The sequence below is a fragment of the Muscardinus avellanarius genome (genome assembly GCF_963383645.1).
Source record: "Muscardinus avellanarius genome assembly, chromosome: 13".
Taxonomy (NCBI): domain Eukaryota; kingdom Metazoa; phylum Chordata; class Mammalia; order Rodentia; family Gliridae; genus Muscardinus; species Muscardinus avellanarius.
Genome location: NC_137799.1, coordinates 80,806,216 through 80,820,291, shown reverse-complemented (window position 1 = coordinate 80,820,291; position 14,076 = coordinate 80,806,216). Strand labels below are relative to the sequence as shown.

General features: G+C 40.2%; 1 protein-coding gene across 2 annotated transcripts in view; it reads right to left on the bottom strand.

Moving 5' to 3' along the window:
- The window catches only part of PCSK5 (proprotein convertase subtilisin/kexin type 5), a gene marked incomplete at both ends in the record, with an annotated part of 434,445 nt that overhangs the window by 141,978 nt on the left and 278,391 nt on the right, over positions 1-14,076 (bottom strand). For both annotated transcript variants that reach the window (XM_080709117.1, XM_080709118.1), the window contains 3 exons: positions 2,218-2,411; positions 3,912-4,014; positions 8,408-8,551. In XM_080709117.1, coding sequence (XP_080565243.1) covers positions 2,218-2,411; positions 3,912-4,014; positions 8,408-8,551 — 441 coding nt within the window. The remainder of the gene's footprint in view (positions 1-2,217; positions 2,412-3,911; positions 4,015-8,407; positions 8,552-14,076) is intronic.

The following is a 14,076-nucleotide window of genomic DNA, read 5'->3' as shown; positions in this document are numbered from 1 at the left end:
AAACTTGGTATCTGCTCTGATATACGAGTGAATTACATTCCCATGTATATTTGAAACTGAAGGAAACTTTGTTTCCTTTTTTCTTCTGATCTTTAAATGGTTTTCTTGGGGATTCCATAGAGAAACAATGCTTTAATGGACCCCCAAAGGACTGGATCAAGGTGGAGGCTCTCAGCATGAAATATAAAGCCCTCAACAACACTATGGTAGATGTCACACGACCTTCCTCACTGTGCTATTGAGAATGCTACACATGGCCTGGGAACTAAAGGGAGAGGGCCTGGATTTACATTCTGCTTGCAACACTTCCAGTGGGCAAACTCAGGGTCTCTGTTTTCTCGCTTGGTGAATGAAGGTTATATTTGATAACCTACCTCTCAGGCCTCTTGAGAAGTTAATGTAATTACTCAAGGGGAGTGAGACAAACTGTAGAGCACTGTAAATGTGCTGGCAGTACTTATTACTAGTCACGGTCATCTATGATCATGGAAAGGGATTGGGGGAAGAAGAAAAGGAAAGAAAGGAGGTTTGGGGAAAGAAACAGACCAATAATGCTACTTGCCTTCATGAATATTTCACTATCAATCTCACTGGTAGGTGAGAGAAGGAAGAAGGGGTCAGGCAGAGGTGTGGGGAAGGAAGCATTCCAGGTAATGCTGTGTGCACGTGTAAACGTATCACCTTGAATCTCACTGCGGTGCATAATGACAGCAGCAGCAGCGCTCTTGTTTCCTTAAGCTTGGATTTTCTTATTTCTTAGGTTGTGTAGAAACATGATAGTTCAGTGTTGTAATGTGCCATGGTGTGATATCCTTATTATAAGACAAATTACCCGGAACTCAGAAAGAAAGCAAAAGATATCCACAGCCCTTTTTAGGACCATAGTGGAGCACTAACAGGTCTGCCCCAGGATTATTTAGTTCTCTAGGGCAATGTATCTTTGTCTGTTTGCTAATTACAGTTGAGGAGAGCCCATGTTCTGTGAAGTTACATGGAAACACAGATTTTTGTTTGATAAAGTTGCAAACGATTTTTGTCCACTACAAAAATGTCCTCAAAATTCTTTTTGTGTTGTCATGTGGGAAATTATTCAATTTTATCTATAATTCAACAAAGGGATTTCATTTCGCCTTTCCTGGTGGACTGCGCTGTACCTTATCATCTTTGAACCCACTTGTCATTTGGCATGTTCCCTCATTCATGAGTAAATGGCGATGACACATGCTCATTCTACATTTATAAGAAAGTCCTGCTTTTTCAACTCTTCAAAAACCGTATTTTCAGACTATGCAGGCTTGGTGCCTACTTGGTGAGCATAAGTGTGCAGAAAAGAGCAGATCTGGCTGCTGTCCTTTACAAGCCTGCTTATCAGGGAGCCCTTGGTTGGTATCAAAGAGTGTGGATTTGGAGAGGGTTCCCACTTCTCTGGTAAGAAAAGCTTACAGTGTATGAAAATTATAGTTTATGGTGACCACCTGCTTTGCTTCTAGGAGCCTGAAACTTTAGTGCGTGCCGGGCAGAAGGCGCTCAACAAACTGGCTCCTGGTAACAACCTCGAGCACTGGGCCTCCATGGGGTTTCCTGGGTGTTGTCACAAATTGTTGTGGGGGATTTAACATGTCCTATGTGCCTCCACTGGGAAGACCCTCTTGCAAGCTTGTGCCTGCTTCTTCTGGACTTCACCACTTCCTAATGTTGACTCTACTTGGCATCCTCTTGCTCCAACAAATGTAATTGTGAGTCCAAGAATACTTCTGAAGCTTACACATACTCCTAGCAAATCACTGGACTTGGGGGTGGTCTTGAGTATCCTCTGATAGTTACTGGTATTTCTACACGAAGCTTCTAAACTATCTCTTAAAATAAACTGGCTAGATTCTGTTTAATATTAAGTGAATCTCAGATATCATAAAGGAGGAATACTTCTCCCAACATTATTCAAATGAAAACCCCCCATGTTTTCTAAAACTCAAATATTTGAGCCGGGTGTGGTGGTACACGCTTGTAATCCCCGCGCTGGGGAGGCGGAGACAGAAAGGATCGCGCAGGTTCGAAGCCAGCCTCGCTTAAGAGACCCTGTTTCCAAGTCAAAAGTATAAAATAGGTCTGGGAGTGTAGCCCAGAGGTGGAAGGGCTTCCAGGAACCCCAGTACCATCAAAATAAATAAATAAATAAATAAATAAATAATAAAACTCAAATATTTGAAATGGACTCACTGGTGTCCTGATATGACCCTTCGGGACAGTGAATTACACAGCTGTTGGTTTCTTCATTCAGGAAGTACCCATATTTACAGGACAGGCATTGGTCCCCATGGCTCCCGAAGCAGGACTCGCAGTTGGGCGCACATTTCCTGCACCGCTTCTTGTCAGCATGGTAGTGGCCGGGGGGACAGCTGGAGACACAGATCCTGTGTTGTGGAACAATAGAGAAGACAGGTGCATCACCAGCATTGAGAATGCCCTCAGCCTTCTCGTGGGTGGCTGAGCAAATGGCTGTCTCCAGCCTCACAGTCAAGTTTACATCAGGATGTCAACACCAAAGCCAAAGGGTTCAAGTTTGTTAAAGCTTCCTCCTGTGAGGCTGAGGGAAAAATGTGTGGGCGCCCTATTCAATGCTAAAAAATCACCGCAGTAAGGGCTCCTCCTACTTCTGGGTGCTATTTGTCAAATGGATCCTGTGTGTACACATGGATGGAGGCTGTGGCTGTGTGCTACTCTCTGAATTAATATATATAGCTAAATTTATGTTGCTTATGAGAAACTTAAAAAATCTTCCTTGTTTGTTCATAATGGAAAGAGCTTAATTTATGGATTCATTCAACAAATATTTATAGAGCATCAATTAAATATCAGACATTTAGCTAAGTTGACGAGAGAACAGAGGCATCGAGCCAGCCAGGGCTCTTTCCCTGGAGGACTGTCAACGTGAGCGTGGATTTAAAGAAAGAGGTTCAGCAGGTTTGGGTTTGTCTAGTGTGTGGGGTACGGAGGTTCTACCAGGCAGTTTCCCAGAGTGAGTTTTTGCATGATGGAGGAAGATTGCGTGACCCATTGGGTGGAGAGGGTGGGCTCTGATGGGGGCAGTCACTGTCCCCTGGCCCAGCCTCATGGGCTCCTGTCTGCACAGCTTGAAGCACAAGTCTGGACTCAGAGGCACAGGTCCACCTCAGTGCCCAGAGCAAAGAGTAAGAACAGTAGGGACAGGCCCCTTTACACACGATGCCAAGCGTTGTGGGAAACATCGGTTTGGACCATGCACTGATATTTGCATGAAGGGACAAACACAGTTAGAACATCAAATATCAACAGTATGAAGAGGACACAGAACTTTATACAGGGAGATTAAGTTCAAGAGGTCTACGGTACACTGGGGTGGGTAGAGTTAATAACAACATATTGCATACCTAAAAATTGCTAAGAGAGTAGACTTAAAGTGTTTTCACTCCCTCCCTTCATGCTAAATATGTGAAGCAAAGCATATGTTAAATCGTTTGATTTAGTCATTTCACAATGCATGAATATTCAAAAACCTCATGCCATGTACTAAAAATATATACAATCATTACTTGCTAATAGAAACGAAACAAAATGGAAAGAAAGAATGAAAAAGAATGGGCTGGAAGAGAAGACAGAATGATCCCTCCTCACCCTTTCTCCCAAAGTGAGAGAAGGCATTCACAGTGTCATGGCTGCTTGCATACATGCTGTGTTTGGTAACTCAGTTTTTTGTCCATTGTGAATTACAGTCAGGCAGAGGGCCTGGGCTGCAGCACTGTTTTTGTGCTTAGGGCCTGGTGGGGGGGACACAGGAATGGTAGCTACCTGCATGCACTTCCATGTTCCTGGCCCTGCAGGAACTCCTGGAATACTCGGGCGTGCCGTGGGATCTGACATGGCCTCCCTCTTACCTGGTGTTATTTTTCAGCTTGTAGTAGTAGTGCAAACAGTCATTGCAGTGGTCTGGTCCTGGTCCATCACAGCCTACCTCACTGCACTCTGGATCACAGGGACCTTTGCAAAAGAAATCAGAACAAGACTTGGAAAAGGATCTTAGCAGGCCAGCTTTACCCGGAACTTGATAAGGGGCAGACTTTTTGTTGCTGTTATTCAGTGTCAGTTTTTTTAGGATGGAGGAATAGTGATCAATGTGGCTGTAAGCTCAATATGGACTTTTATTGAGAAAACCTCAAATGACAAGTATCAGCAATGTAAGCTATAAGCCAGGTGTGGTGGCACATACCCATAGTCCCAGCTACTGAGGAGGCAGAGGCAGGAGGATTGAGGCCAGCTTCAGCAACTTAGCCAGACCCTCTCTCAAAACAAAAAATAAAATAGGGTTGGCAGTGTAGCTTAGAAGTAGAACACCTGTGGGTTCAATACCCTGTATCTCCCTCTCAAAAAGGGCTGGAGATGTTGAGTGCCCCTGGGTTTAATCCTCAATATTGTAAAAGTGTAAGTAAGCAAATAAAAAACTGTAGGCATGGACTGATACTCAAAACACATTTGGCTGCCTTTTGGGAGATAACAAATATTCCAGAATTTAAATGAATGATTCCATTGTAGCAACTGGAAAAAGCAACAGCAATTAAATACATATAACAATAAAATGCTGGATTCACAGAAAAATGAGAAGTTACATCGTCAACCAGAAAGGAAAAAAAAGGTTATCATTCAATGCCTGGACCAGATTGTCAGTACCATCCAAGGTCATTAAAGCCACTGAGTACATCTGGAATACTGAGGGAAACGTGACACCTGGCACAGGTGTGTCAGCATCTCATCTTGGATCACATGGGAGGAACTTCAGGCACAGGTAACAGGCTGGAATGGCACCCTATCCAAAGGCCAACAGGCAGCTCAGCAAACAAAAATGACATACAAATTACAATGCCAGCTAGCTTAAAGATTTCCAGACCTGAGGCGAAAATTCTACACATTCTTTGGTATAGAACTAGAGAGAATGTTGAAGGAAAAATGCCAGAAAGATAGAGCTGTTTTGTGACTGATTAAAAGCTTTACAATGGTATATGTTACTTATAGAAGTTTTTATTTCCTTTTCCTTGATATCCATATTGTAGGATATTTGGTCTCATAATCTCTAAGCTCTTTCCCAATGAAAATTCATATAATTTTAACCAGAAATGAGCAATCTTATAAAATGTGCGAACAGTCAAACAGCAGTCCTAGAAATGTTTTGAACCTACATTCTTTAATCAGACAGACTTCCTGTTGAAACTTGGTCTCCTTTAGTCCTTATGGAACTATGTTCTATATCTACTGAATCACAGAAACAAACAATTTTAGAACTGAGGTAGACAATCTTAGGAAAATATCTGGTAGTCAAAAATTCTCATTTACTGATGAGAAAATTATTTCACAAGAGTTACAGTGGCTTTCCCAATATCAGACGGCTGGGAGAGTTGAGATTAACCAATGTCCTAATATCTAATCCAGACCACCTTCTTAGAAGTAGAAAATCACTAATTAAAATAATCTCTTGAAAATGATTGAAATGAGAGTAAGTCATTTCAAAATGCTGAAGACTTGAAATATATTTCTGATTAACTGCAAGAGTCATTTGACAGCATGTTTATTTCCATTTTCCTAAAAGCCATAAATCAATCTCTAAATTAAACCCCACAGGTAGTACAACTTGGAGAGTTGAGCTGCCTGCCACTGGGGATGGATGTCTGTGCTGTATCAGGCTGGAAGTTCAGCCAGCTGTGGGTCTCGGAGTCCCTGGGATTTGACGAAGTAGCACAGGGATCTGATTATGATAATGCCATCTGTGCCTTAGTCAGGCTGGCTGCAAATGACAGGAAGAATCACAGCTCCAAAGAAAGGAGTTATGGGTGGCCCTAAATTTTCACCAGATGATTTGTAAAATGAAACAAAACAAAACAAATCCTAAAACATTGATATGTGCCCAAAGGGTTCTGTATGGCAGGTTCACATGTTATGTTGTTTCTTTTATCCTCTTAAACAGTCCCAGATGCAGTCTAACATTGTAGGGTGCAGGGTAATAATGAAATAATCATCTTTGTTCTCTTACAAGTGCCAATGTCAATGTTTCAGAAATGTAATCAGAAAAACCACAGAGATGTATAACTGTGTTCAAAATCTGATTATTAACAAAATTCAAGCAAGGTGAAGAGAAGTAGGTTACTATTGTGCTCCATTTTTGGTTTTGGATATACTTTCTCTTATCAGAGAAGACAAAGTTATTTGCCAGCTATAACATAAAAAATCATGTTATAAACTCAAAGTAAACCTAGTCAAAATCTAACACAATCTAGCTCTGATTAGCTCAGTTGGTTTTAATTACCCAAGCATGTTATAGACTCTAGGATATTTTGTTTAGGGTAGGGAATTAATATTTATTTCATTATTTGAAGAAATATTCCAGAACTTCAGGAACAAAGTATTTCTCATCTAAAAGTATATTACACTTCTATTTACAAATAGTTCTCTACTAGGAGAAGCTTTGTCCATTAAGTGTTATATAATTATAATGCGGAGGACTGAATCCTCTTAGAAGTGGTAGCCAATGCAACAAGACAGGAATTTAAATAGAATGAGAAGAACAAGAAACTACTTTGCAAACAATCTAGTTATAGTCTCAAAATCACCTCCAGAAAATCAACTCTAAAACATAAAAATTAATGAGTTAAGCACCACGATGAGATATACAATACAAATGTAGCAACCAATAGATTTTTAAAAAATAATCATATGCTAGTTAGAAAGCATGAGAATATTTTCCATCACAAGAACAAGATTCAAAATATGTATAACACAAACAAAAAACTAGAAAAAGTTAAAAGATTTTAGTAAAATTAGACATGCTCTTTGTTTTACATGAAAAGACTACATATTGTAAAAACAACTCTTCCCATGAAATTGCATATAAGTTCAAATTAAATTCCAATGGGACTTTTAAAAGGGGATTTAACCCATTTTAAAATTCATTTGATGAATGGTAGGGCAAAAATTGCTTTGAAAATGGAAAACAGATGCTCGACAAACGTTAAACTACATCATGAGGGCTCAGAGTATATCTCAGTGGTAAAACATCTGCTTAGCATGTGGAAGGCCCTGGGTTTAATCCCTAGCACCAATAAAAAAAAGTACAAAACAAAACAAAAAACAACCACATCATAACTGGGCATGCATCCTTTTAATCTTAGTTACTTAGAAGGCTGAGGCAGGCAGGAGAATTGCAAGATGAGGCCTGTCTGGGCAACTTAGTGAGACCCTATCTCAAAAAACAAAACAAAACAAAACAAAAAACCATATCATGAATTGAAAATAAATAAGACAGTTCTGGTTCAATTGGTTTGAGAATTCGTAGACTGGTGAGTTAGAAAGTGATGCCAGTAGAAAACCTGATATAAGAACTTACACTATAATTATAAAAAAGGCATCATAAACTAATAAAAAATGAATACTCAGCCAAAGACTATTTAGAAAATAATTAAAGATAGTTTCAATTCATACTATATATCTTAAATCAAAGAAAGTTCCAGATGAGTTAGTGGCCAAATGTGAAAAATAAGAGCTTACAAAAAAAAAAAAGAAGATATGACTATATCTGAAACTATAAACCCTGTTCTCCAATAGTGTTTTCTGCTAAAACACCACAAAACAAAAATTACATTTGGGAAGCAAATGATAACTAAGGGTATGTTTTCAGCAAATATGTGAAATACAGTAACGTACAAAGAACTCATAAATAAACTGAAGCATTACTGCCATTTTGAATACAAAGATAAGTAAAAGACAGTTTTATTTAATTCAGAGAACAATAAAGGAAAAATATTTAGATTTACTAGCAATCAAAGCTATAAAAATTTAAAATAACCCCTTTTCTTTTGTTACTTTTCTTCTTTCTTTCCAGATAATGTTGGCAGGAATGAGTAAAATAAACACACAGCTGGTCACAGTGGAGACGGGTACATCTTGCCTAGATAGCAATGTGACAAAATGTTTCCAAGCCTAAAACTAATTATCCCCTCTGACGCAGAAAATCTCAGAATAGAACTCTATTGTAAAGAAATACTTGAAGACATAGAGTGATAAACAAATGTCCATCCAATCCTTGTTTAAAAAAAATGTCAAATGCTAAGAAAACGATGAAGCCCAGATTATTACATCATAACACAATCATAGGATGGATTATTATTAGCATTTTAGAAAATACAGGGGGATGTTCAAATACATGAACATATGAATAAATGAATACACAATCAAATATTTGGGGGGTGGAAGGAAAGATATTAAAAAACGGGTACCTACATTACTATATTATCGTGTTACGTTATTTTACATTACGTTGTTACGTATGCTACGTGGTGGGGTGATGCATCAGCTCCCTTGGGCCGTATTCTGCTGGCCGTCGGCTCACCTGCGTAGTCCTCTGCACCGTAGTCATCTGTAGGGTCTTCAACTCGGCTGTAGCGGAAACGTTCCACCTTGGGAAACTCGTTGGTTGGGGAGTATGGCTGCACAGAGGTGCCATAGAGGACCAAAGACCATTCTTTCAATTTACCTTGAGAGATAATAACGAAGCCATAGTGTGACCAGATATTCATTCTTTAGCTGTATAACTTCTTTAAGTCTTTTGCACACAAGAAAAAGCACCAGTAGAACCGTGGGAAGCAGATCAATGGGAAGTCTTGCATCAGACGCAGGGCTAGAAATGCACGTTTCCCATTATCTGCAGAATTAACTATTTAATATGTCATCCGTCACATACTTACCGAACACCCACTATTGGATAGGCCTTGATTTAATCGGCATTTGTAGGAGGACTGGGAACAAATGTCCCTCAGAGTGCTAATCAAGGGCTGACTCTCAAGTTATGCATATTCAGAAGAATCCTAGAATTTTATTGAAGGCATAAAAGTCTTATTTGAATTTAAATTCTTTTTGTAGTACTGGGGATGGAACCCAGGGGCATTCTACCTCTGAGCTACCCTATTTTTTATTCTTTATTTTGAAACAAGGTATCACAAAGTTGTCCATGAATTCATGGTTCTCTTGTCTCAGCCTCTGAGTTTTAAATTTTTTTGACATCTGATTTGTCAATAAATACACGAAACAACACTTTGCTCCACCCAACGCCTGTACTAATAATCCATCACTATGCATACCACGCTCTAGACCATGCTGTCCACCATGACAGCCTTTGGATGCATTTGGCTACTTAAATTAAAATGGAACAGAATTAACTAAAGTTTAAAAATTCAGTTCCTCACTGACGATAGCCACATTTTAAGTGCCAAAATAACTGTATGTGTCTAGTGGTCACCACACTGGGCAGCACACACGAGGACCATTTCCATGACTGCAGAATGTTCTGCTGGACAGTATTGAAAAAATGCATGCTTTAGGTAAAGATGCCTTGAGACCTAAGGCCCATGGTTCACTTCCTTGGGATGGAACATTTTGTTTTAGTCTAGTCCCTGTTTAATCCATGTATTTCTTTTTTTTCTTTCTTTTTTTTTTTTGGTGGTATTGGGGTTCCTGGAAGCCCTTCTTCCTCCGGGCTACACTCCCAGACCTATTTTATATTTTTGAAACAGGGTCTCTTACGCCAGCGCGGCTGGCTACGAACCTGCACGATCCTCCTGTCTCCGCCTCCCAAGCGCGGGGATTACACGCGTGCGCCACCACGCCCGGCTCTAATCCATGTATTTCTTAGCTTCATAAAATCAAAGTGCTCAATGCATAAAGAAAAGGGGAAACTGCCTCTAGACAGTAAGCTTAATAAGATTCACATCAAGAGAAATTAGCCACAAGCAGAAGTGATTACAACAAAACCGTACAGATATGAAAATATACTGGTAGGAAGACAGGACCCTTCTCAAAACCCTTCTCACCCTGGCTTAACACATAGAGTCGGGGCATGGTCAGGGCTGGGGTCAGCGGCTAGGCAAGAGCTGGCTCAGAGTGACCTTTGGCTGTCAGCTTTTTAATCTTTTAGCATCTGGCATCATTAAATTTATGCCTACGGTTCCTAAGTGATTACAATATGCAAATAAGCACAGGCCTAACTGCTTTGCAAATTTTATTCCATTCATAACAACACTGAGGTAAGAAGTAGTATTCCCAATTTGCAGATGGGAAAATCAAGGCACCGAGGCTTATGATTTCTCCAAGAAGAGTAAGAGGGAAGATTAGTACTAACACTCATTCTGAATCCAAGTCCTGAGTTCTGATACTATTTTGCAATATTGTCTCCTGTACATTTCTAGGATTTTAGGAGCAATAGAAATCAACAGATCAAGGAGGCATGGTGGCAAATGCCTCTAATCTCAGTACCCAGAGGCTGAGGCAGGAAGATCACAGGTTTGAAGCCAGCCGCAGACACGTAGTGAGATCCTGTTTCTAAATAAAAAAATTAAAATAGGGCTGAGGGTGCAGCTCAGAGGTAGAATGCTCCTGGCTGGGTCCAATCCTTAGCACCACACACATAAAAAGAAAGAAACAGACCAAATTATGCTATGTGCATATATGTTGTATCACTATTATGTATAATTATAATGCACCAATAAAATTTTTCTAAAAAGAAATCAACACACAGATACTCCTTCATTTATGATGGGGATGATGTCATGATAAATCCATCATAAGATGAAAATGTTGTAAGTAAAAAAATGCACTGCGTATAACTAACCTGCTAGACATCAGTCACAGTTGAGCCTGCCCTACCTAACACATGCTCAGAACACTTACCTTAGCTCATAATCGGCAAAGGCCTCTCACACACTCTACTTCACACTAAAGTGCTGGATGTCTCATGTGCACACACTGATGGGTGTTTTGTAGGCACGACAGAATATGAAAACACAAGACACAAAGTCCAGAAGAGGCTGGCATCCCAGGGCCCTGCTGGTTACCTGAGTGACTGCGTGGCCTACTGGGACTGTGGTTCCCTGCCGCTGTCCAGTCTCTTGGGAACACATTGTACTGCATATTGCTACCCCGGAAAAGATCAAAACTCAACGTTCTAAGGGTGGTTTCTAACTGAATACACACTGCTTTCACACCATCACGAAACTGAGAGATCGCAGTAAAATCTTTTGTTGTAAGTGTAGCGTTCACCTCGTGATGCATTCATCTTTTCTGACATGCGTTGCAGCGCAGGTGCTTTATATGTGGTCTGCTCTTGGCCAGATTCTCTCCGGCCTCATGTGTTGATGGCCATGCTTCTCACACTCTCAGTGCTCTTCAGACTCAGAACTCCGAGTGGTAAAGTGACCACTGGAAACTGATAACCTATCTCATTGACTTGAGGTAGCAATACAAGAAAAAAACCCTACTTTCACACACCCCAAGCCTGGCACACTTTGGATCTAACATTTTACCCCTTTGAAAAGTGCAGCCTCAGAACTGATGATGTCTCTTTGTGCCATTTCTGAAGGATATTAGAAGGCCTCTAGAAATATCTTTGCTGGCAATTTCCTTCTTTAATTTTCACTTATTATGTAATTTTATTTCCTTAGAACCTCTGCAACAATCTGCATCAAATACTGCCATATTTGGGACATCGTTCTTTCTTCTTTACTGCTTTTTTTTAACAATTTTTTTTATTGAACATAAATAGTATACATTTAAACTATATTTGGTGCCCTCTCCCCCTGCCCCCATTTTCCCTTCCCCCCTCCCACCAATGGTTGTCCAGGTTAACCATGTCTTATTCATAATTTTACACATGTTCAGGTGTAGACCCAAATTATTCAAGATCAGCCTTCCTCCTCTCCTATCTTTCCATTCAAACTTTGCTGGTATTTCCCCTCCATTATCTTACTGCTTTTTAAAAATTCCACAGAATATTTTTCAATTTCAGTAAGAGAAACTGAAATGTACTGTTATGAAACAGCTTTGTACATAGAGAATGAGAAAAATCCATCCCATTTGCAAACACATAAATGTAATCAGCCATACATAGGTTTCATGTGCAAAAATCGCAAACAACCTCCAAACTCCAAATATATATAATAATAAGCAAGTAAATCTGAGCGTGGGGCCAGAAACCTTTGTATTTGGGGATGAGCTGACTATTTAATTGGGCTAGAAAAATTCTACATCTGCAACTGAATTTCTAGCATCCTATTAAAGAAATCCTTCATTAATTGGAGGAGAAATCTATTATAAGACTATGCAATAGAAACAATGAGAGAAACATGTCAAGGATGTGCGCACGTGTGTACACACACATGGATACTCAAGTCTCTTATACAAAATGGCATAGTATTTGCATACAACTCACACATTTCTTCCTATATACTTTAAATCACCTCTACACTACTAATAATACCGAATACAATGTGAGCATGATGGAATATGATGGAAACAGTTGTTATACTATATTGTTTTAGGAATAATGACACAAAAATGTCTATGCGTGTTCAGTATAGATGCAATTTGTTTTTCCAAATAGTCTTGGAACCCACAGGTATGGAAGGGGCTGACTGTACAAAGAGAAGACCATCCTATGAAATACTGAAGGTTAGATTATCTGAGTGCTGTTCAAAGCTCTTAGCACAAATGATCACAGTACATTCCGGATAAACTGAACTCCTTGAGGGCAAAGAGGCTTATAGTCTCAGCCCACGGCACGTCCATGCAATGACTGGCTACAGTCACACACTCCTAGGAGCAGTCTGGAATGCTCTTTTTTTTTTTTTAGTTATTATATTTTTTTAGTGTTGAGTCTTTTAAGTACTTTGTACATTCTAGGTATCAGTCCTCAATCGGAGGGATAGCTGGTAAAGTTCTTCTTCTAGCCTATAGGCTCTCTGTTTAGATTCCTGGGTATCTTTTCAAAGGGGACCACATGAGAAAATCATAGTAATATATGTATATCCATGTTTATAGGCGCACAATTGACAACAGTCAAATTATGGAACCTAGGGGTCCTTTAACCGATGGATTATAAAATGATGGGAAATACACATAATGGAATTCTACTCAGCAATAAAAAAAGAACAAAATTATGTCATTTGCAGGAAAATGGATGAACCTGGAAAACTGGCTAAGTGAGATTAGCCAGTCACAGAAAGTAAAGGATCATAGGTTTTCTCTCATATACAGAAGCTGGGGAATATTTGGGATACCAGAGGAACTACAGATAATAGAGGAGAAATCTCAGTGGAGCCAGAGAGGTGGTCTAGGGGAGGGAAGGAAAGATGAGTGAAGGAGCACTTCCACCGACCTTCTGTAGCTGTGTGAGAATACCGATGCCAATCTCAATACCCTATATGAGGAATAGGGGAACAGGGAGGAAGCGGGGAAAAGCCTACCAAGTGCTGTGGGCATGCGTGTCACTATCAGTGAGACTATAGTGCACCAAGGAGAGTATATAAAAAAGAGTAGAGCCACTTTTAGTTAGTATTATATCTGGTTAAAATTCTCAACAGATAATGCACCCTTCATTACTGTAGACCACCACTTTTGGTGCATCACTGCCACGTTTTGACAGTATTCGTTTCTTCACGATCTGTTGACATACAGAGCCTGGCAGTGTTGTCGCCTGTGGATCAATGGGACGCTGCCCTCTAGTCAGGGCAGTGCAGCCCAGGCACCAGGCTGCCATTGCTCCTAAGTGCCATGACTCTGTGCATCTTCATGGCAGGGCTAAAAACTTGGCCTGGAAAGAGAACGAAAGGAGAGAGGAAGGTCCTAGGAACTAAATAGATTATGATCAAGTGAAAGCCTCCAGAAACTGTGGTCTATAATCTGTCCTCTCTATCAGCCCTGCTTTGGTGATAGACACTTGACTTTTGGATAAAACATTGGCCACCCTTCTATGCAGGCTGCATGCTAGAGCTGAGTGGGATGTGGACGCTATGCAAAAGAACCTTTATCCTGATTTACCATGCGGGTTTGGACCTTCCTGATAGATGAGCCTCCGAGGCAACACAGATAAACTATATCACAGTACCGAGGAAAAGAGATAACAAATATGTTAACAGTCAGAAACGGATCTCTCAGAATGAGTACCTGTCCTGGGTCAGCAGGTAAAACACTGGCAAACCTGTGCTGTCGTCCTGTTCTGCTGAGCGGTTC